The 24,851-nt window shown below is 35.9% G+C and overlaps 1 protein-coding gene across 1 annotated transcript in view; it reads right to left on the bottom strand.

Annotated features, from left to right (window-relative positions):
* Positions 1-17,676: 17,676 nt before the first annotated feature.
* Hira (histone cell cycle regulator-like protein) overlaps positions 17,677-24,851 on the bottom strand; it is a 76,429-nt gene continuing 69,254 nt past the window's right edge. Inside the window, exon 18 of the mRNA XM_081768682.1 lies at positions 17,677-18,776. Within this exon, the coding sequence (XP_081624808.1) occupies positions 18,312-18,776 (465 nt within the window). The 3' untranslated portion in view covers positions 17,677-18,311. The remainder of the gene's footprint in view (positions 18,777-24,851) is intronic.

Raw genomic sequence — 24,851 nt, 5'->3', positions numbered from 1 at the left:
GTCCTCCACTGTCTCTATTTTTGACGTGTTCGTACTGCCAGCCTGTTATTCGTAATGTGTTAGGGAAACTGACTCTTTATTCAAGACTGCGATGTACTGGTAATACTATTACTATTACTACTTCTACTACTACTATTACTACTTCTACTATTACTACTACGACCACTGATAATACTACTACGACTTCGCGTCAGAGTTGACATGTCTGGTGGTACCGAATTTACCTTCTAAATACAGAATAAAATGGAGAAATGCTAGTCATTATGGACAGTCTGCGTAGAATGTGAACCGATGCTTGATCTACGAGGGAGAACAGTGGCTCAGTAAAGAATACACTCACATCTGGTGCTAGAGGTCATCGGATCAATCCCTGCTCATGCTATGTGAGCTTTGTGGTGGACAAACACCGTGTGCGTGGGAGTTTCTGGGGTGGCCCCGCTTCCTCCCACCGTTTTCTTTCCACCAATTCATCCCATCATCATACAGCCTGAGCCGTAGTTACCTAAAGAACGTATGATAAAGTCAAGCACTTGACCTAGTAAGTAGAATTTGGTACGCTACCATTGGACCACGGAGGCCAAAACCATGAACTGGCGTGCTCATAAGATCAGTGCAATTTGTAGTAATGTTCAATTAGCAAGGCAAATATCGAATGGTGTTACATGTTCATGTATTGTTTATAGTATGATGCTACAAATATAACAAAATATAATGATCAAATAAATCACCAAGTCGCCAGGGTCGATTAGGTGTTCCTGGAACGATGGCTCAGTGGTTGAGCGTTCACCTCTGGTGTATGGGGTCCCTGGTTTGATCCGAACTTTCGCCAAGTGAACTTTATGGTGGACAAACACCGTGTGGGGGTTCGCGGCGTTCTCCTGTCTCCTCCCACTTTATTCATTCCACTATTTCATTTATTTCTCATCATCATCGCCTCCTTTAGCTTAGTTGGCATAACTTGGAACCACCTACCAAGAAGAATAAACTAATGGATTGGGAAGATAGACATTCAGTCTCTGATGAATTTGATGATGAAGTAGACATTTACCTCAACATGTCATCATGTGTAAGAGAACTAGATATACTGCAGTGGTGGAAGCAACGAGAACAAACATTACGAAAATTGTGTAAATTAGCGCGTCAGTATCTCGTCATCCCTGCTTCTAGTGCGTCTACTGAAAGAGCTTTTAGTACTACAGGCTATATAGTTCAGGAACGGAGAAATTGATTTATTGATTTATTGACATATCAGGCACAGGCCTAATTACAGTGTTACATAGTATATACATTATACAGATTATATAGGTTAATAAAACTATTGGTAATAATTACATTCGGCTTACATAATTAATAGAATTCTTAAAACTACTTACATCCATTGCCAGTACATCAAGGTTGGAATTTTCTTTAACTAACTTGTTGTAGGTTGCACTAGTTCTCCATATAGGAGATCTGCTTAAGACGTTTGTTTTCGCTGTCATACAAACAAATGTATTTTTCGAAGCAGTGCGCAATTTAGTGGATGGTACGTGGATACATATTTGGTCGTTAAGATCAGGACAGTCTATTTTGCCACGAAAGAGTTTGTGTAAAAATAATAAATCAATATTTCTTCTGAGTTCTAATGTTTCAAATTTAAAATTTTCAACAAGGTTAATGTAGCTTTCAAATTTCAGGTAGAATTTTGTTTTCTTAAGTGTAAGAAGCCTTAAAAATTTATTTTGAGTAGGGGAAGGTCGTCTGGTATCGGACAGCGGGTGGTTTCGGACAAAAGCAGTTTTCGTTATTTCCCGCTTAGGACTGCACCTAATAAGCTTACAGTGAGTTGATCGGAATGAATTAACCAAGCCCACACCATAGTGGATTTGTCCCATGAACGGTGTGCCTCGTGCTTCAAGGTTTTTGTATTTTTGCGAGTGATCAGGTGCATGGAGATAGATTTATGTGGCTATAACTTATTACAAAATAAGTGTTTTGATATATTATTGTTATCACAACATTTATTAGGATGTATATATTATAATTTAGGAGTATAGTTGCATTCGTGTTGTTACAATCCGGTAGATAGCCATTCATACGTTGCAAGTCGCTCGGCTGGTATCGGACAAAGTGGAATCGGGTGGTATCGGACATTACATTGGTAAATAAACATGACGTTTCTGGCTTTTTCAGGAAACCATTGGAAAGTACATGGCAATTGGGATGAAGAAAATATAAGGTTGGCCATGGATAAAGTTATTTCCAAATAAATGGCACTACGTGTAGCCGGTTTTAGATCTAGTGTTCCTAAGAGTACATTAGGAGATTGTGTCAAAAAAAGAAAAAACTGTAGAAAGGAAAAGAAGCCTTGCTTCTCGGATAACAAAGGCACGTTTAGTAGAACGTTTGATCGCGACCAAGAGGAAACACTATACAATCATGTAAAGGCTTTGGATAGTCAACTAATGCCACTAAGCAAACCAGAATTATTAAAACTAACTTACAAACTTGCTGAAAAACTAAACATCATAATCTGTGGGAAGTCTTTTGATGAAGATTGGATATAGTGTAACGTATATAAAGACTGGGTCCATGAACAATATGCCAATGTTGATGACAAACTGTTTTATCATTGTGATTTGTGTTACAATAAAAAATAAGTGGAGATGAGACTCAGAAGTTTGAAATTTGTGTTTTACTTTTATTTTAGGCTGTTTCAAAGCCTAATAAAACTGTGTTTTGTGTATAAGAACTCCTGTAAGTAAACAGCTAGCAATTGTAAGTTGTTCTGTAAGTAATTGGTTTATTAAATTACCTCAAAAGAGCGATTATCTATAGTTTTATGTTTGTCCGATACCACCACTTTTTAAGGACGCTAATTTCTATTATCTTTGATTTTTTACAAAAATAAATATTATTAGTTTCTACCTGTCAAATCACCTTTAGCATGTTGTGTATAAGATACCAAGGTATCGTTTTGTGCATTAAGTAATTGGATATAGGTATTTTTCAGCCTGACAGACTAAAAAAAGCTAAGGTGTCCGATACCAGACGACCTTCCCCTACGCTTAATTAAGAATGAGTATTTCTGTATATTAGGGTTCCATATATTACTACAATATTCTAATTTCGACCTGACGTATGCATAATACAGTACAATTAAAGTTTGGTCATTTTGGAAATCTTTACTGACTCAATAAATATATCCCATATTTTTGTAGGCTTCTTTGCAAATAGTTTCAATATGTTGAATAAAGGATAATTTTGAATCAAAAATAACTCCCAAATCCCTTATAAAATCAAGCTTTTTCAGTTTTTCCCGTAAAGCCTGAGACTGTTGACTCTGTTTCCGTGCTATTCGATGCGTACAAGGACATACAGTAAAGTGATGTTAATTTTGCACTATTGGTTTCTTAAGAAGTGATCTTAAGAGGCATTTATGATAGCTGATATCTATACATTTTTCATTCAGGGGACTTTTGAGGTATTTTTCGTTCAACAATGATATGTGTGGATTTTGTTTTGATTTACTGTCTCGCATTCCGTCATATAGCTCTGTTATTTTCTTGTTACGAACCGTTCCAGGAACACTTCATCGACCCTGGAGTCTGGGTGATTTATTTGATCATTGTTTTTTGTTATTATTATTGTAGCATCGAACTATAAAGAATACAGGAACATGTAACATGATTTGGAATCTGCCGTGCTAATTGAACATTACTACAAATTGCGATGGTTTCGGCTTCCGTGGTCTAATGGTAGGGAACAAATTCTAATTAGTAGGTCAAGGACTTGACTTTCTCATATGTTCTTTAGGCAATTACAGCTCAAGACGTATGGATGATGATGGATGAACTGGTGGAGTGAAGACAGTGGACGAAAACGGGCTAATCCGAAAACTCCCACGCTCACGGCGTTTGTCCACCACAAAGCTCACATAACACGAGGAGGGATTGATCCGACGACTTCTAGCACCAGATGTGAGTGCTTTACCTACTGAGCCACCGTTGCCCCTAGTCAAGCATCTGTTCGCATTCTACGCAGACTGACCATAATAACTAGTATTTCTTTGATTTTTTCTGTACTTAGATTGTAAAGTATGTACCACCAGACATGCCAACTCTGACGCGAAGTCGTAGCAGTTGTAGTAGCAGAAGTAGTAGTAGTAGTAATAGTATGAGTAATAATATTAATAATAATAATAATAATAATAATAATAATAATAATAATAATAATAATAATAATAATAATAATAATAGCAGTAGCAGTAGTAGTAATAATAAGAGTAGTAGAAGTACAGTACTTTACAGTCTTGAATAAAGAGTTAATTTCCCAAACACATTACGATTAACACAGGCTGCCAACATTAGTTTCCGATCCGTCTTTCACAGTGTTCGAGCCGAGCCGGGCCGGCCCGATTCGGCCCGGAATGTGCCCGGCCCGGTTACAGCCCGGCTCGAGACTACTATTTCCATATGTACTACTATTTCATCTACATCACCTGTTATATAATATACAACAGGTTCACCTCAGAAATCAGATTCATCTACCGTAATTTGAGTCTCATCTCCCCTCCCCCCAGAATAAGCCTCAGATATGTCCTCCTCCCTCAAATCTACCCTCCTCCCAATATTGAAGACAACTTTGCTCAGCTGATCTTCCACAGCATTGTTTTTCAACGTCATAAATATTTTGAACATCGCTTAAAAAAAATATGGGAACGGTCTTACCCGTTCCCCGAATGTTGAAAACAGGGACGAATGTTTGCTCCCCTGCCTTCAGTATCTGGATATCTGACAACAAAATGCATACGCAGAAACAGGCCTCCGGAGTTGGTTTAAGTACTTTCTATTTGCATCTTCAAATGATATACGTATACACTCAGACCCGTATTAACGAATGGGGGCCTGAGTTCCGAACCCAAGATGACAAATTTGTAGGGGAGACTTTTTCAAGAACGAGATTGAAGTATGGTATGGGGAGAAAGAAGCTGCCCAAAGGAACTATGCTGGAAACAATGTTTATACAACAGTGGGGCCGAGTTTTCTCGTCACAGCGGTAGTGGCAAGAAGAAGCTGAGACAACTGCTTATTGGCTTCTAACGTAATCCACGCATTTGCTTCTGTATGTCCCACTAGGCCACCAATTAAGGGGTCTCCCTTCTAAATTTTTCATAACCCTATATTTCCCCTCGGAATAGCTATGGGTTGCTGATTGCAATAGTATTGTATCGCGCAAGTGACTAACTTTGGCATCCCCACTTCGGAATACTACGCTACGCTACTGGTATTACCTATCACTACAAGATCATATTGCCTCTAATACGAAAATGTGAACAAAGAATCGTTTATTATTAATACAATGAAACAGCGATTTACACATAAAATCACGCAATTACTGATTTAACGTACTTACATTTTGTTAGTTTGTTACTCTAATTGGAATTTGTTATTCATAGTTGCCGAAAATATCTCAACAAAATGTTATATACAATGATCTTCAGGATTGTAAATAAGAAATTATTAAAATATTCTGTGATACTCATCTTTAGAGGATTAAGAGGGTTCTAACCCCATCACCTCTCCTAATAACGCCGTATATGCTGTATATACTTACGTTAATCATATGCATGTACTGTATTGTAAAACTTTGTCCCATATAGGTATAGATAGAGCGTTAATAAAAAAGTGTCCGGAATCGACTCCCACTACCGGTTTTTATTATAAAACTTTTCACTATAAAAGTATTTTTACAAAATACTGTACAAATAATCTCTCTAATATACAAGGTTAGTTACAGATAGTCCTTGACCGTAAGGTCGCAGACAGGATCTCTACAGAGCCTCGAAGCAGGCTAAACAGAGTGGGATTAGAGACCCTAAGCTCAGATGCAAGCAGAGGGAAGGTTAAATGGCCAACAGAGCCCCGAAGCAAGCTAAGCGGCTGAGGATAGGATTCCCAGTTATTGCCCCGAAGCAGGCTAAGTCAGGAGAAGGGATAGGCGTAGTCCCAAAGCAGACTAAAGGCCCAGGGGTTAGGTTACTCCTAATGTTCCGAAGCAAACAATAGGAGAGTCACCAGAAAACTGGTACAGAATTGCCTTTGTCCATCCAATTTATAGCGTTCCTTGGGTGGCGGTGGCGCTGCTGCTCCGATGTTGTCTTCTACTCCGTGGGAGAGGCTAAAAACCGTCGTCTGCAAGTGATTGTAGATCCATCTGTTGTGAAATCTTCTTGCAAAACTACGTGGTGGTGTTTGTAAACACTGACGTGTGGGATTGTTTGTTTATCACATCACATGGGACATTACACCCCCTGGCTTGTTTAAAAAATAAGCCGAAGGGTTATTTTTCTTCTTGTGAGGGTTGGCAGCACTGAGGATCACACAAAAAATCACTAAAAACATTAATAACACTGGCAACACTGAAAAAATCACTTGTTGGAGCATTATTAAGGTAGTGGAAGAAAGCACTAAACAGTTATTCCCTAATAATTATAACTGGCAGGATCGGTGTATTTTATATGACACTAGCAGCGTTCACCCCGCTTCGCTGCGGTCACCCCGGAACGCAATAAACTTTGTTACTTAGATAATTTTTACTTTTTCGCTTTCAAGTGATATGATAAAAACCATAGAAGATTGCACTAATGTTAACATTACATCGCCTGTCATTTATGTTAACCCGCCCCGCTTCGCTGCGGTCACCCCAACCCGCCCCGCTTCGCTGCGGTCATCCCGGAACGCAATAAACTTTGTTACTTAGATAATTTTTACTTTTTCGCTTTCAAGTGATTTATAGCGCCTGTCAGTTATGTTAACCCGCCGAGTCACAGGGTCATGCGGGTTGCATATAAATACGTTTATTTTTATACCTATGATGAACTAATAACAAAGGATTTGTACGTATGGACACCTGAATGGTCAATTATCTCAAGACACTGGTAATTGAAAATTAAAGTGATATGATAAAAACCATCTAGGGTCCACATCCTAACAACCCCCCAAAAATGAAAGAAATCGGTTCAGCCGTATTAGCGTGATGAGCGGACAAAGGATTTTTTGTACGTATTGACACCTGATTGGTCAATTATCTCAAGACACTGGTAATTGAAAATTAAAGTGATATGATAAAAACCATCTAGGGTCCAAATCCTAACAACCCCCCAAAAATGAAAGAAATCGGTTCAGCCGTATTAGCGTGATGAGCGGACAAAGGATTTTGTGCGTTCTCTTTTATATATATAGATTTCATTTCCCTCGAGGTAGGGCTGTTTTTAGCTTTGCTGTTTATATATATTCGGACCCAAGAGGAACGAGAATGGGGAATGGCGGAAACTTCATAACGAGGAACTACATAGTTTATACGGTTTACCCAACATTGTTAGGGTCGTCAAGTCTAGGAGGCTTAGGTGGGCAGGCCATGTAGCTAGAATGGAAGAAAGTAGAAACGCTTTCAAAGTCTTGACTGGAAGACCCATAGGAAAACGACCATTAGGAAGACCTAGGCGCAGATGGGAGGATAATATTAAGATGGATCTCGCAGAGATAGGAATACAAAGTAGAAACTGGATGCAGTTAGCTAAGGATAGAAGTCAGTGGAGAGCTTTTGTGAACGCGGCATTGAACCTCCGGGTTCCATAGGCCATAGAGTTAGTTATATATATATATATATATATATATATATATATATATATATATATATATATATATATATATATATATATTAGCTCACTTATAGCGAGAAGTGTTGAAGTCTGTAAAACAGTCTGTAAGTCGGTTGATCCTTAGTCGTATGAGTGATATTAAATGTGTCCATTGGAATTGGAGGAGATATATCTAAACGTGGTCTTTTTGATATTCTTTGTAGCGAACGAAGACGGAGATATAGTCTGTATAAAATAATGAGAATTACGAATATTAAAAAGGTTGCGATTATCACAGGGATATAAAGATAATTTATATTTTAAAGTTCGTGATTCGAACGGCATGATTTCTTGGTCACCCTGTATAAGGTGTAAACGTTTCTAAAATATTTATAATAAAGATATGTACTTCAATAAAATAATCCAATTTTAAATTCCAGTGATGATGATAACGATGGTCCTGAATTCCCGGTCATCCTGTATAGTGATCATGATTTTTCGAACATCCTGTATAAGTTGCATAACGTCGGTGATAATATGTAGTCCACAACGGAAGAAAAAATATTAAAGAATCGTAGAATTATAAGTTAGTTGTCCTTGCAAAATCAGTTGCCTTTTAAATGCGGAAATGCAAACTCAGCATTTTTTCATTCAGTTGCAGAATAAATGAATCAGCTTTTTGTAAAGCAGAGAAAAAATTTTTGTATCGCAATGAAAAGTGTTTTTATCTCTCTGAATGCTTGTCTTCGTGTTTCCTCTTCCTAGTGGTGAGTTTTTTTTTTTTTTTTCATTTAAGAAGTGAGAATGATTAAAATGCTTTTATGTTATACAATGTTCTTTGTAAATTGAGTTAAATAATTTAGATGCGTTTATTTCGTTATCTTATTCTTTTCTTTTCGTGTTGCTAATTGAAAGAAGAGGAAAATTTTAAAAATGAGATATTCCAGAGCCTATCGTATCTTCTGTTCTGCCCTTGCTATTATATACATTTTTTAAATAGATGTCTTCGCTCGTGTAGAAAAAATAGCTATTTATCCTTGTGCTCAGTGTCGTCTATATATTCATAATACGGTTTAATTCTGTGTACAGAAATCTCCTGTATGGGTTGACGATATGAGTCAGGAAATCTGACTTTATAAAGATTAGGATTAACTCTTTCGATTATTTCCAAAGGTCCGACGTACCTAGCCGAAACAGTTTCTGGTGTTCCAATCTGACGATTGGGAAAAAATACTAGTACCTTCTGGCCCTTATCAAAATTAGTCTGATGTTTTTGGTCGTAATATCTTTTCTGTTTGTTATAACTTTCCCAGACAGCAATTTAAGCTTACTGCAAGTTGCCACAAGCATGCTGTGGCAAGGTCAATTAGCTTGCCGCAAGCTATATTATGCAAGCCAATTAGCTTGCTACAAGCTTGTGGCAAGCTAGTTAGTTACATCTGGGCAAGGCTTGCACAAGCTTGTCTTCACAAGTTAAACACAAGTCAAATTATCTCAAACGCAATCCAAGTATAAGCGTATTCTCATCAATGGCAAGCTTTATTAAGCTTATTGCAAGCGAAAACTCGCCAAACAAGTTACATGGAATCTTTCAGTAAGCGAATTTAGATAAAACAATATAATCTAACTGTCTGACTAAATCTATGCTACAATATGTTTTTCCCTCCCGTTCCCAATTATTGAAGCAATTGCACAACCGTGAAAACACCCAAGTCTCGGATCCGCTTCTGCAAAACATCAAAATAAGCATAATTATTATATTTTAGTTGTGACAAGCAACGCGCCGTTGCTTCTTACAAATATTGAATACGTTAGTATATTAGCCGCGAGTATTTGAAATTTTTACCTTTTTATATAAAAACGCAGAAAAATGTTTATACTTTAAACACAGCGTTCAGATAAAGTTTATACTGTAAGTTAAACTTGAAGTTTATATTAAAATATCTGCAACAGTTCTGTATTGTTTCGCAAAATAAGTAGGGTCATATCTGCTGCCATCTATGTTCACATTTATGCTTTATATATAAATACTATAATTCGTTATGCCTCATGGTTACCGAAATATGAGAAAATAAAGAGTGATATTATAGGTACGTGGGACTAGAGTACTAGACTACTAGACGGCACAATTAAAAAAATAATTAAGTTTGTTCTTTATTCAAGCTGAATGCTAACAAGACGCTAACAACGCGAACACTACCTTGTCGCCGAAAGTTAAGAGGTCAGCGTCACGTGGTTTTTGAGAACAACTGAAAATCGGACGCGCGCTGGCTTTTTACTTCAATCTAAAGAAAAGCGTCTCGCAAGTGAAGCATGGGTTGCCCGCAATACAGCTTGCGCTAAGCAGAAATAAGCTTTTGTGTATAAGCCAAAGCGAAATAAAATCAAATAAAAGCGACAGGCAAGCTTGCGGTAAGCAAACATGCTGTCTGGGTTGCAATTAGATTATCCTGTACGATTCCACGTATCTTATTCAGGTGTTCTTTGTTGATGCATAACGTCGGAGTAGATGCTAACGCAATATTAGATGTTCCTAGGTTCGTATCCGTGCATAAGGAAAAAACTTGAATACTTACAAGTAAAGGGTCCAAATGGATGAATCGAGTTGCGGGATAAGACATAGTGCGCTTGATAGAGGATGTGAAAATATGTGCATATGCAAAGTTATAGTGGCTGAGCGCCATAAGAAAGGGAGGGGGAAGGGGTTAAATTTGGTAGAAGGGCTATGCTATGTTATTGACATATATAAAATAAACTGTTGAATCGTGAAAATAATGAAAGATAGACAACGCAAACGGTTGTAGTTTCACATATTTGCAAACGAAGAATGAGTAGAGTAGATCACGAACCTCCGCCGCCATCTTGAAATCTGGGATATTTTTGAAATGGAAAGGTAGTCATGTGATATATCAATTAGGGTCAGCATGCTCTCAAAAAGTCAATTGTGAATTTTAGTGATCGTTATCTGTACTTGTTTGGAAGATTTAGGATGAAAACGTAGGAGACTGATACTCGTATGTTGAAAGTTTGGGTTGTCTTGAAAACACATGTAAGTTAAACATATCCACAATCCAAGAAAACTAATAGTGAAATTTGATATTCAAGTTGTATATTATTACATTATTATTATCAAATTTTACTGTTGGATATCAAATTTCAATGTTAGTTTTCTTCGATTGTAGATATGTTTAATTTACATGTGCTTTCTTGATAATCCAAACTTTCAACATACCAGTATCAGTCTCCTAGATTTTCGAAAATAACTATAAAGATGATCCTATATCTTCCAAATAAATGCAGATAACGATCGCTAAAGTTCATAATTGACTTTTTGAGAACATGCTGGTCCTAATTGATATACCACATGACTAACTTTCCATTTCAAAAAATATCACAGATTTTAAAATGGCGGTGGAGGTTCGTGATCTACTCTACCCATTCTTCTTTTGCCAATATGTGAAACTACCACCATTTGCATTGCCTATTTTTCACTATTTTCACGATTCAATAGTTTGATGTATTTCAATAACAGCATAGCCCTTCTACCACCGACTTTGATCCCCTCCGTTTCTTATGGCGCTCAGCCGCTATCACTTTGCACATATACATATTTTCATATCCTCTATCAGACGCATTGTCTCATCCCGAACCTCGATTCATCCATTTGGACCCTTTACTGGTTAGTTCCAGTCTGTACGAATGTATTAATTGCAAATGTTATATACGGAATCAGTTTTGGCCAATGATTTTGATTTTCCTGTACAAAAAATTTAAGAGCGTTTTGTATGATTCTGTGGAATGTGCTATTACACCTAGAGTTTTGTGATCATATACTGGACAAAATTTAAATTCAAAGTTGTAGACCTTACTAGGTTCTGCAGTCTCTTAGCGTTATGTACAAGATGTCTGTCCAAATAAAGGTACGAAGAAGCTACGTATTTAAGAATAATGTCATATACAAGAAATTGTTCAATTTCTTCTGCTGTAATGTTGTCTACAATCCTGATCACACAGTATCGCGTGGACATTTCAATGCCAACTAGCACCTGTTTGAAATCCCCTTGCCCAACTGAATCGTACTGCCAGGCAGTGGCAATCGGTTTAGGAGGAGGATGAAGCAATTGACCCGCCGGTTTGGCTGTAATTTCTTGTCTCTTTGGCAAAGAGTGCATGTTCTTATTCTATTTGCTATGTAAGCTTTCATATTAGGAAAATAATATTTTCTGAGTGCCGACTGGTACGTCTTAGTATACCCAAAATGGGGTGCCATCGGGTTTTTATGGACAGCATCAAACCATTTGCCTAGTAAAGATTTCGGTACACAAAGTAAATATAGTAGTCCTAATTGGGGGTGTTTCTGAGTTCTATATAACACTCCATTCTTAAGAGAAAACTATCTCGCTGCTCGGAGTGTAGACAACTTGTGAGGTTCTTTATTTTCCAATACAGTAATGATGTCTGAAAATGAAGGATCTTTCCTTTGTTCACCCGCTAAATTGGGTAACGTAATGGACTGGTCAATTTGAAAGGTGTGCTCCAATGAGTGCGAAGCAAAGACTTTAGCGTCCTCTGTCCGAGAAGTTATCAACTTCTTGATTTCCGTCACGCTGTACATCTTGCTTGTCCTCTAAACGACTAAAAATGTCTGCAAGATGATGTTGACTTTTAATGTGTTGAATCTCAAAATTGTAATCCGCTACGAATATCTTATAGCTACTAAATTTTCCGACTTTGTCCGGCATGGTCTAGTAGCTAGGATACCCGGCGCCTCCACCATGTAAAACTTTGTCCCATATAGGTATAGGTACAGCGTTAATAAAAAAGTGTCCGGAATCGACTCCCACTACCGGTTTTTATTATAAAACTTTCCACAATAAAACTATATTTCACAAAATACTGTACAAATAAAAAATGAAATGAAATCTTTAAGTTTTACGTCCCACGATTATGCCGGTTAGGCTAAAGGAGACGGTGATTATGAGAGATGAGTGAAATGGTGGAATGAAGAAAGTGGGAGGAAACGGGAGAACCCCGAGAAAACCCACGAGCACGGTGTTTGTCCACCACAAAGTTCACTTGGCGGGGGCGGGGATCAAACCCGGGACCCCAAGCACCAGAGGTGAACGCTCTACCACTGAGCCACCGCGCCCCCGACTACTGTACAAATAATCTCTCTAATATACAAGGTTAGTTACAGGTAGTCTTTGACCCTAAGGTCGCAGACAGGATCTGTACAAAGCCCCGAAGCAGAGTAGAATTAGGAACCCTAAGCTCCGATGCAAGCAGAGCGAAGGTTAAATGGCCAACAGAGCCCCGAAGAAGGCTAAGTCAGAAGAGATAGGCGTAGTCCCAAAACAGACTAGATGCCCAGGGGTTAGGTTACTCCTAATGTTCCGAAGCAAACAATAGGAGGAACACCAGGAAACCGAATTGCCTTTGTCCATCCAATTTATAGCGTTCCTTGGTTGGCGGTGGCGCTGCTGCTCCGATGTTGTCTTCTGCTCCGTGGGAGGGGCTAGAAACCGTCGTCTGCAAGTGATTGTAGATCCATCTAGTGTGAAATCTTGCAAAACCACATGGTGGTGTTTGTAAACACTGACGTGTGGGATTGTTTGTTTATCACATCACGTGGGACATTACAGTATATTATTGTATAGTGTGTTCCAGGGCCGTCATTTGTAGGAGGCAGGGAGGGCAACTTCCCCCCAGGGAATCTCCCCGCCGTTCGATGGGGGCCCATTTTAAGACAAAATTTTATTCCTGCATATACGATAGGAACATGAAATTATAAATGAAGCATCAAACAGGTTCACTACATTACATAAACAAAACAGCATACGAAAGATAAATAAAACAAAATGAGTCGTGGGCCCATTTCAGTAAAAAATGTCAACTATTAGGGGCTCTAGAAATAATATTTATTCGTATGGCTTTGAAATTTGTCGATATTGTCCCCTTAATTAATTTGTCATGTATGGAACGGGCTCAGAGGTGTAACTAACGGCTCCACTGACCTTGCCGTGCGGGAGGACCCACATGTTCGGGGCCCATAAGGAGTAAGAGAAAGATGGAAAGAGGGGGCCCAAGAATTAGAAAAACTTTTTCTAGGGGGCTCAAATACGCGTTTTAATGCTCCCCCAGAAAAAAAAATATCTAAGTTACGGTGCTGGTGTGTTCATGTGTGTGACGAACACACATTAACGCAACGGTTGCTTAACGTAACTACTGACTAGGAAAGTATTGTAGTTGCATTTCTTGAAAAATTTGTTACCCCTCTTGTTAAGATAGAATTTTTGAAAATTACATTGTATAGAATTATGAACGAAGAGGAATCCCTGGTAGATTTTATCAAAGATAAGCATATTATTTCTTTTTAATATGCAAATGTCTGCTTATGAATTATGTAAAACTATTGCGAACCTTAACTCCTGAAATACGTAATTTGATGCTTATCACTAATGTCCCTCGTTCAGAGACAGAACTTAATAGCATTGCCGAGAGTTATGAAACGAATAGGCGTTTTAGTTTAGATTATAACTGTCATACAGAAGCAACAAAATGTAAAGCCCTTTGGTTATATTAGCGAAATAGGCAGAAAAATATAACATGTAAATGTAACTCTTGTGGCCTTAATAACCATTTTTGGAAATATTGTCCTTATAATAAGATAAATACTAGAGGTGAGAAAACATATTGGGCCTTATGCAGAGACATTTTGACACGTGATTAGTGCCATACTAAAGAGTTAGACTAACATAAGTTTCATGTTATAGTCAATCCTTTAGTATGGCGCTAATCATACGTCAAAACGACTCTGCATAAGGCGGATTATGTTAGGATCAACCTCCCTTTTTATTACAAATGCCGATATCCGTTTGCAAAGACTTATCGATTCGGGAAATAGTCTCTCATTAATTGAAGAACAGGTTTTGTTTAAAATCCAACAAAAGTGGCCATCTAAGATTAAATCAGTGAACTTTACCATTTCAGTTATGAATTCTGAACCAATCAAAAATCAACAAACATATATTTCATAAATGGAGTTGTTTATCAATTGGTATTCTGTGGTTCGGCACCTGTATTTAAAACTGTTAGTAGGACTTGATTTCAAGTAACAGCATAATGTTAATATAAATATTCGGAAAAGGGAGTTCCGTAAAATTATCAGAATGGAAACAACGTAGTAGTGAATCCAGTGATTTATTTTATCGTTTTAGGTCTGGTCCTGAAATCTTTGTGTTACACACGACCTTGACACAGGGGAAGAGGGGGAATCCAGATTTATGCAGCGAACGCCCAAGTGTTACGGAAAGGAGGAGAAGAAACAGCCAACAACTTGTCAACTGAGAACAGCGGATTAGCTGATTGCCAGGAGGGTTTCCATACGCAACCCAAAAGAGCCAGGAGGAATTTCTTTAATAGACATGCATTAATTCATAAATAATAACACACAATAAAAAACATAGTCACAAAATAAACTGACTTCTAACTCAATTATTCTTTTCAACCAATACGTTTCTTATGTTCTTATGTACTTGTCTCCCTATCCAATAGCCAGTCCTCAACATTACCAAACATCTCTGAGCTATTTCAGAAAATCGGATTCGACGTCAATTCCCATCGTCATCGCCCCTACCTGAGCCGAAAGCTGTGTTATTGAGAATGGATTTAAATTCCATTAATCACAATTCCGGACTTATACAGTATAGGCCTATTCCTGCCGAGGTTTTTTTTTTTTCCTGTAAAAGATGGCATAACTTCGTCGTAGTACAAAAAGTGTTTCTACTATTAAAAGTGTTTGTATATATACACATATACAAACAAATTTGTCATAATACAAGACAAATCGGTACGGGGCGAAAAACAAAAATCTGACTATTGCAAATTTAGTATAATAACCCACTGTAACAAAAGCGGAAAGTTCACATAAATTCGAGATTCTAATAAACAAATTAAGATTTTTGCACCTGGATAAAGAACCTGTCCGTTGTTTTAGAAGTTAATTACGTTCTATCTACGCCAAGCCACTTAAATTGTTCAATTTCTGAAGTTCCAAAGTTACTGACAAAAACTGCATGTATGAGGAGGGACGAGAAACTGTGTAAATGAAACGAATGGAAAAACATTTTGATCTGAAACATTCGTGTTCAAAATGTTTCATGTATTTCAAGTGTGCAGCAACTTTCACGTTTTCAATCCACTTTACTGCACAGGCTTATACACAGAAATAATCACAAATAGGTGAAGTCACGTTACCCTAACGAAAATCTCTCTCTCATAAAGATTTACAAGATCGTAAGAAATTTACAACGATGCACAAAGCATTACCCCGTTCGTACTATTCGTATTTTAAAAGTATTATGTCCATACTACCTGTAACTAATAAGGTTGTGCATTATTGAGACGAGAGATATTCTCTCTTCCTTCTAATTTCAACTCCAATCATAGAGAAGTCTTTAATCGCCAACAAAACACACAGTTCTATAAGAATCTGACTTTTCTTTTTAAATAAATTTTCGTTGAAAAATGTAATATAAAATCGAGGATATGTACTCTCTTATTATTAACCCATTTCAATTTCAAGCACTTGAGTCGATTGGAAATCCTGAAACAATATTCGACCAAAATCGATTTTTTACGGAAGTCATTATAGACTTTTTTTAATGATGGTGGGGAGGTTAAGTGAGCCTTCATATTTGACTGACTTCAAAGAGTGGGAGTCAGTTGAACACCTCAATAAATGCATATTATATCGTAAAATGGAAACCCAAAATGAATTTTAATCCCCGAAATAATATACATTTATGTGTAACTACATTTTTTTTTTTAAAGGAAAAATGATACGAAAGAAAAATAAACAAGTGAGTAACGTTATCTGGATTCTGGATACGCATTTTACACTTATTTCAAATTTTCAAATCAGTCACTGCGATCAAAGCTTTTGATTGCGTTTCTTCCTTCCTTTATCTCGAGAATAAAATCCCCTTGCAACTGTTAATCTTTCACCGCACTATAATTTTCCATTTGGCTCTTAGCAACACAAATACATGATGAACGAGACATCGAAAATGCATTATTCAGCTAACAACTACATTATTCATAAAGAAATTATACACAGTTTTTGTCGTAATAGATTTTTTTTTTATTTTGTTTTTATCTTATATTAGAAAATTCTCTTATATATATGTATGTTCAAGCTTACAACATCAGGGTGAAATTTATCTTATCTTCTTGATGGACTGCAACACCAAAATAAAGGGTTATATCTGCGAGTCCAAGGAAGGCATATACCAAGTTACTTGAAAACTGGATAAGATTTATGCCACTTATATTGGAAAATTCTCTTGCAAGTATATGTTGAAACTTACAACATAGGAGTGGATTTTACTCGTTTATTTTTGATGGATTGCAACCTTAAGCAACAGAATTATTTCTGCAACTCAAAGGAAGTAGGTATATACCTAGTTTGATTAAAATCGGATAAGTTTTCGAGAGTTATCATGGGATAGACGCACACACAAATGACGATCAAGTCGAATGGTATAAGCTTCCCTACGCTCATTTCAATAATAGGTGCGGGTCCAAAGTCGTGCGATCATTTGAAGATTGACTTATATTAATTTTAAGAATAACGTATTATAAATTTAACACGTTTTGTAAGCTCCCTTTTTTTTCTTATAATTTTCTTTTGTACCTTATATAAGGACCAATAAAATAATACACGAAAACATGTTAAAGTATCACGTTTTCCATTATTTGTATTCCAATACGTATCTCTAACAATCGCTCCATTCGCTCCCTTTTAAGAAATTTCATTTAGAGACTTAGGAAAAATCAAATTCAATACTTCGACAAATCAACAATACTGCTTATAAGGTCCAGGATTATACACTGCAGTATAAAATTTACGGAACAAAATCGAAAATATGCAAAGAGGGGGCTGAATTCACTGTGAAACTATAAAATTATTTGTTTAGGAAGGCCGTAACTATCCAGCTAGATTAGGTATTGTATCAAAGAACATCTGTTAAGAATTAGTTCGAAAATAATAAGTATATAGTATAGAATCTTTTAATTTATTTAGAGTTGATTTTTCTTCTGTTACGTTATCTTTGTATATTATAATTAATATCAATTTATGTATTGGTTTCACAAATATGCAAAGCTACCTAGAACAAGTCATACAGCACAATTCTTCGTATCATTATATAACGATACATTCACGCACACACGAACTACATACATATTATTCAGTTTCTGTATGATAACTATATTTGCATAAACCAATTAGATAGTTCATTAAAATATGGATAAAAAGTTTTTTAAAAAGGTAAAAAAAAAAGCACTGTGGATGAATTCTGTACAATTGTGCTATACAAATTTAAATGTACGGGTAACACAGAAGAAATACTTTAAAAAAATACGAAAAATGAAACACTATAATCTCTTCTCGGCTATTCTCATACGAAGAGAGCATTCAAAGTTCTTACTTCTGTTTCAGTGAAAATTATGAACACAGTATGTATATATATATATATATATATATATATCACACTTATACGTACAGTATACACAAGCACATTAAAATATCCCGAAACATATTGGTACTGGAAATGCTCCGAGACGTACACAGCTCCTTAATCACACACAAAGTTCACTTAATAAAATGGATTCACAGTTTAGAACAAGTTCAGGTACATTTCTCGTTATTACTACTACTTGTAGCATCTCCATTCTGTAGTTCCACTGGTTTGGTTTCATTTTTAGCTATATCGGGTACTTTATCACCATTTTGTTTTTCAGCTACTTCGGCTTCCTTTGGTTTATTATTAATCAAGTCTACGACACCAGTCTTCTCTTTCACTTCAACTTCCGGGGGAGGGTCTGTTTTAAAGTTTTTGACTGGTTTTTCAAATTTCACCTTTTTCTCACCACCATTCTTCATATCTGACGTTCGCTTTATACTGCGAAGTAATTCAGTAGATTTATTTCGGTTTTTCACCGGAATTGGTGGCACCGTTTTCTTTTCCAGAGTACATTCATTTAGCTTAAGCATACTCATTTGATCACTGTATTCTGTGTACAGTCTCTGTAAGCGAAGATTTGAACCTATAATAACTAGAACTTCCTTCAGAAGATCATGCTTCGACAAGTCCTGAAATAAATTATAAAGTTTATAAATAATACATGTATATATTCACAGGATGTTAATGAACTATACAAACTGTAAGAGGTAGTTCTCACATCAAATTAGGACAAAAAGTTTATATGGACCTGTGAGGAAATGTGCATAATTTCAGAGTTAGAGATGTGCAAAATCGTGAAAAAGTTAAAAAGACCTTTCCTAGTAAGACAGTGAAATTGGCCCTTGATCCAAATTGGGTCGTTATTGACCCAAAATGTTAGTTTCGACCTAAAAACCACCCCAAAAAAGTTTCAACCCTGTATCCCCACCCCTTACCGAATTATCATATCATACATGCTCGAACTTTAATTATTATTATTATTATTATTATTATTATTATTATTATTATTATTATTATTATTATTATTCTGGTAGGGATGGTCCAATAATTTGAAAGTTTTACAGATTGTAGACACAATGTAGGTGTGTGATTTTTTTTTCAAAAAAATCGATGCGCATTTTTTTGCCTGTTGAAAATTTCAAAAAATCGTAGAAAAAAATTTTGAGGGGACACGTCTGATTTTTTTATTAAAAATATTGTAATACCTTTAGGTACAACATATATTTTTGTCAAAAAAAAACTAAAAAAAAACTTTTTTCAGTTTTTTAACCATTTTTAAGACCCTTATGGTCAAAACTTTGAACGTTTCTCTGTCAGAGTTCACGATTTTCCTCGTCAATAATTTATTAAAACCAGCTCTATTAAATAAAGTTGAAAATATTCCAGTCAACGAAGACAGCGACGAAGATTGAATGAATTATTGCAAATTACATGGTGTTTGGTTTTGCATTTGTTCTTATTATCAGAGAATATTTATGTGTACCTTATTGCTTCGTATGTTAAAATAAGTTAATATATGTAGTAAGAGTATATATATATCCAAATATCGTTTTCTCTCATTTTTCTCTTAAATGTGCTTTTGTTTTTGTTTTTCAACTCTCAAACTATATTTTTGTACAATAAAGTTTCAAGTTCGTGATTCTTGAAGTTATAAGATTTAATTGCATCCAAAATTGCGAATTGGAGAAATAGAATTGTGTATAAAACAGATTTCAGACTGATCTTTTGTTAAAGAAACATTATAATAAATAATAGGCAAACTTGGGCGAAAATTCCAAAACGAGATTCGGTACCCAAAAATATGCTACAAGGAGCATTTCAAAGTACTCTTTTTAAATATTAAGTTGGATTCAAAGTTTTGACATTGAGGGTCTTAAAATGTCAAAAGAAAAAAAAAAGTAAATAAAAGTTTCTTTCACAGGGTGTCTATCGGTCACGAAAGTCAAGAAAAAGTAACGAAATCAGAAAACGGTCATGAAAGTCAAGAAAAAGTCACGAAATTCAGCTTTTAGGTCACGATTTTTTTTTATCTGTACAAATATAAGTATAGACTGGAAAATTTTGTTCTATAAAACATCAAAAAAAAAAAAAAAAAAAAAAATCGTCGGCTTTGGACGCTACCAAATCGCAAGCAAAGCACACTTCTGTCACATGCATGAAAATTTGTCCACATTCGCACCCAAATTTGTTCTTGGGAATGTTACTAAATTTTATGGTTTGGGAAAGAAAAGGCCACGAAAAAGTCACGAGATTTCATTCTGGAATTTTAGTAGACACCCTGTTTCAGTTTTAATTTTTTGACAATGTTAGCATCACTTTCAGACCCTGAAAAATTATTATGTTGCACCTAAGATAACATTTTCAACAAAAAATCAGCGAAGTTCCTCATTCAAAATTTTTGAGGGAGACGGTGCTGTATTATTATTATAATGTCACTTTAACAAAAGATCAATTGATAACTATTTTATATACAATTGCAATTATGTTTTCCAATTCGTAACTTTGGATGCAATTGAATCTTATAACTTCAAGAATCATGAACTTAAAGCTTTAATGTACAATCCGCGGCAAAAAACCTGCAACATGAGGATGTAAGTTTATTGTGAAACTACGCCTAACAGCACAAGGAATGAACATAACGTCTAAGTGGAACGAATCACGCCAGGATAAACCTCGGCCTCCTCCCGTGCACACTTATTTTGGAGCAAAAGACTTCGTCATTTCACAATAAACTTATATGCTCATGTTGCAGGTTTTTTGCCGCGGATTGTACAAAAATAAAGTTTAGTTGAAAAAACAAAAACAAAAGCACATTTAATTTAAGAGAAAAATAAGAGAAAACGATATTTGGATTATAGTTATATCAATGTGTTTTCACTTTACATATACACGTTTCAGTAAACTTATTTACTACACATATTAATTTCTTTAACATACAAACCAATAACGTACACATAAATTCTGTCTGATAATGAGAACAAATCAAAAACCGAACACCATACAATTTGCGATAATTCATTCAATCTTCGTCGCTGTCTTCGTTGATTGGAATATTTTCAACTTTAGAGACTCTTTTAAATAAATCAGTGATGAAAAACAAAGGAAAATCGTGAACTGTGGCAAACCTTGAGGGTCCTAAAAGATTAAAAAAAAAACATATATATATATATATATATATATATATATATATATATATATATATATATATATTACAATGTTGCCATCATTTTTAGATCCTGAAAAATAAGATATATTGTACCTAAGGATATTACATTTTTAACAAACAAAAAAAAAAAAAAAAAAAAAAAATCAGAGACGTGTATCCCCTCATCAAAATTTTTTCTACGATTTTTTGAAATTTTCAACACGCAAAAAGAACAAAATACGCATCGATTTTTTTTTTTTTAATTTCACACTTATACCTACATAGTGTCTACAATCTGTGAAACTTTCAAATTATTTGGACCACTAGAATTAAGAAATACTAAAGTTTGAGCATGTATGATACGATAATTCGGTAAGGCGTGGGGATAGGGCGTCGAAACAATTTTTGGGGGTGGTTTTACAGGGTGTCTACTAAAACTCCAAAATGAAATTTCGTGACTTTTCCGTGACCTTTTCTTTACCAAATCGTAAAATTTCGTAACATTCTCCAGATCGAATTTGGGTGCGAATTAGGCCGAATTTTCATGCATGCGATAAAAGCGTGCTAACGTTTTATAGAACACAATTTTCCAGTCTGTACTTATATTTGTACAGATTAAAAAAAATCGTGACCTGAAAGCTAAAATTTCGTGACTTTTTCTTGACTTTCATGACCGTTTTCTGATTTCGTGACTTTTTCAAGACTCGTGATTTTCGTGACCGATAGACACCCTGTTTTAGGTCGAATCTAACATTTTGGGTCAATAACTACTCAATTCGGATCATGAGCCGACTTCACTATCTTACTAGGAAAGGCCCTTTCAACACGCGCTATTTAGAATTCGGCAAACTGTGGAGTGGTGGTCCATATCAGCGTAAAGAATATTATACATACGCAATCCAGAAATGCATATTTAATCAATGTGCAATTGGTGTGAAAGGGATTCTTTTGCCTACTTTGGACTCACCTTGAAATCAAGAACATATCTGAAAATTCTGTTAAGACCATATCTGAGAGTTATACCCTGTACGGAATTCCTTGCACATCTATTCCACACTGATGAAATATGCGGTTTTGGGCTGCTTATCTATGACTTCCTTTAAGCTAATATCGATCACCGGTCCATGGTTTCTCAAATTCAAAATAGCGCGTGTTGAAATTTAGCTTCTCCATGATTTTGGACAGTCTTTGACACTATGCACTTTTTTCCACAGGTTCATATGGACTTTTTTCCCCCTTATTTTGATGTGACGATTCACCTCTTACTGTTTGTCGTATAGTTCAGTATATACATATATGCAGAGTATTTGAAAAAAAAATAACAAAAACACTTTAAGAAATGAATCCTCACCCGCAGAGCATATGGGTGCATAAATCGATCATTTTGGAGTTAAGGTTCATTGTATGAAAAGGGCCATAACTAGAGAACGAAATGTCTATTGAAAGTCACATAATATAACATAGTGATTATTTTAAGACTAGATTTCATTAATGTACCAGTTTATTCTAGTTCAACGTCAAACGATTATGCCCTTTAGGCTAAAGGAAAAGGATGACTAATGAAAGTGAATTACTGTGAAATTCAAATTTTTGTGCTCTGCCAAGAATCAAACCCTGGACCATGGTACACTAACACAGATGCTAATCATTAGACTAGCGGGGAGCGAGAGCATTCTCAGCTTCTGACCTATTATTTTTAGTTTATAGAGGACTCTATCCTCCGAGGCAAACACAGTTGCCGTTGCCGACCCTGCGCCACATCCATTGATGTCTTAACAGAATCTAAGCTCAAAATAAAATAATCACTCTGGCTTTTCACTCGACCATGATCCGACATAATGCTCTCGAGTTATGATTGTAGTTTTCTGCAAACTAGAGCTTTAAAATAATGAATTTGTGTACCCAGTTTGGTGTATACTTTTTTCATGTTTTCATGAGAGGAATCATTTCCCAAATCACCCTACATATTTACATGAACACAACTTAAGAAACTTTCACCTAAAACAAACTTTTAAGTTATTCAACACTTGACTGCCACGCCTTTCCAAATTTTGGAAGACATTTTACTAATTCCAATTATTAAAAAAAGAAAAAAGCATTAGATGAATAGATGAATTAACGGTATCCAAATAGCTGTTATATTTGATTTTTGACACACTGATTTACATAACAAATTATTTTTGCTTTCTTCGAAATGAACTGGAATTTTAGAGTTGGTTTGTCTTCTGATTTCTTTAAATCTATTTTAAGGCCCCTTACTTAGTAAAGAAGTAAATTATGTAATGTATCATTTTGATAATAATCAAATTTAATTTTATGTAATATTATATTTACATATAATCCAAATTGAGTTTGAAAAAACAGCGAACATTTAACTAGACTTGAAGAGGCCAGGAGAAATCACAACTAAAATTCGATTTGGTTCAAGGGAAGCAAATAAGAATTCATCATATTAATTTGGAAAATATTACGTCATATAAACCAAACTCCTTCACGTGGCGTACATGTGACACTGATACTTTTGTTGTACTGAAGTTGGTAAGATGGACAATGATGAACAATTTCTCTGAAGATTGTATAGTGATGACGCTACATTTCAATAGTGTACAGTGACGAGCCTATATTTCATATGTGGTAGTGTTCAGCATAATTTGGGAATGTGGGCTACAGGTTGCATGAACGTGAAGGTCCTAAAATGAACTTATGATGTGCTCTGGAACACTATGGAGCCACATACTCATTTTTATTTCCCGAAAACACTGACGTCCGGCAACTACTTTGACATTCTGCATCTGTACACGGTGTCACAATTTGAATAGGGAGATGAAGAAGTAGTCCTTCAACACAATTGTGCTTCTCTACACTACTGTGCCACTTCTGGTGAATTTCTGGATACATTTCTACAGCAGCAAATAGGAAGAGGTATATGGATGGTATGGCTACTATGCTCTCCAGACCTCATGCCTTTAGTGTTTTCATTCTGGGGCTACGCCAAGCAATGTTGAGTTGATTTTGCGTTTAACGTCCCGTTCAGCAGCGAGGCTATATGAGACGTGGACCTACTGATTAACGTGGAATCCGGACCACATGAGCTCCCGCCAGGATACGCCAAGCAATGTGTCAACAGTGTTAATCACAATGAACATCTGAAACTGATAATTACAAAAGCTGTGTATTTTGTTACACCAGTACACTACGTTATGTGTGGCAAAAGCTAGAGTATTGGTTAGATGTGTGTAGAGTAACAAACGGAGTCCACATCAAACTATATTACACAAGTTAGTAAAAGTTTGTTCATTATTCACAACGTATAGTGTATGAAATGTTGTTATAGAAATACGTAAAAATGAAATCTTTGTTTTACGTCCCACGGTTATGGCGGCTAGGCTAAAGTAGACGGTGATGATGAGAAATGAATGAAATGGTGGAATGAAGAAAGTGTAGAACACCAAGTAATCCCATGCACACAGTGTTTGTCCACCACAAAGTAAACTTGGCGCGAGCTGGGATCGAACCAAGGACCCCATGAACGAGAGGTGAACGCTCTACCACTGAGCCA

The sequence above is a fragment of the Thermobia domestica genome, chromosome 8 (assembly GCF_964235325.1).
Source record: "Thermobia domestica chromosome 8, izTheDome1.hap1.1, whole genome shotgun sequence".
In the NCBI taxonomy this organism is placed as follows: Eukaryota; Metazoa; Arthropoda; class Insecta; order Zygentoma; family Lepismatidae; genus Thermobia; species Thermobia domestica.
Note: the sequence above shows the minus strand (reverse complement) of the source record. Positions and strands in the feature narration are given on the sequence as shown.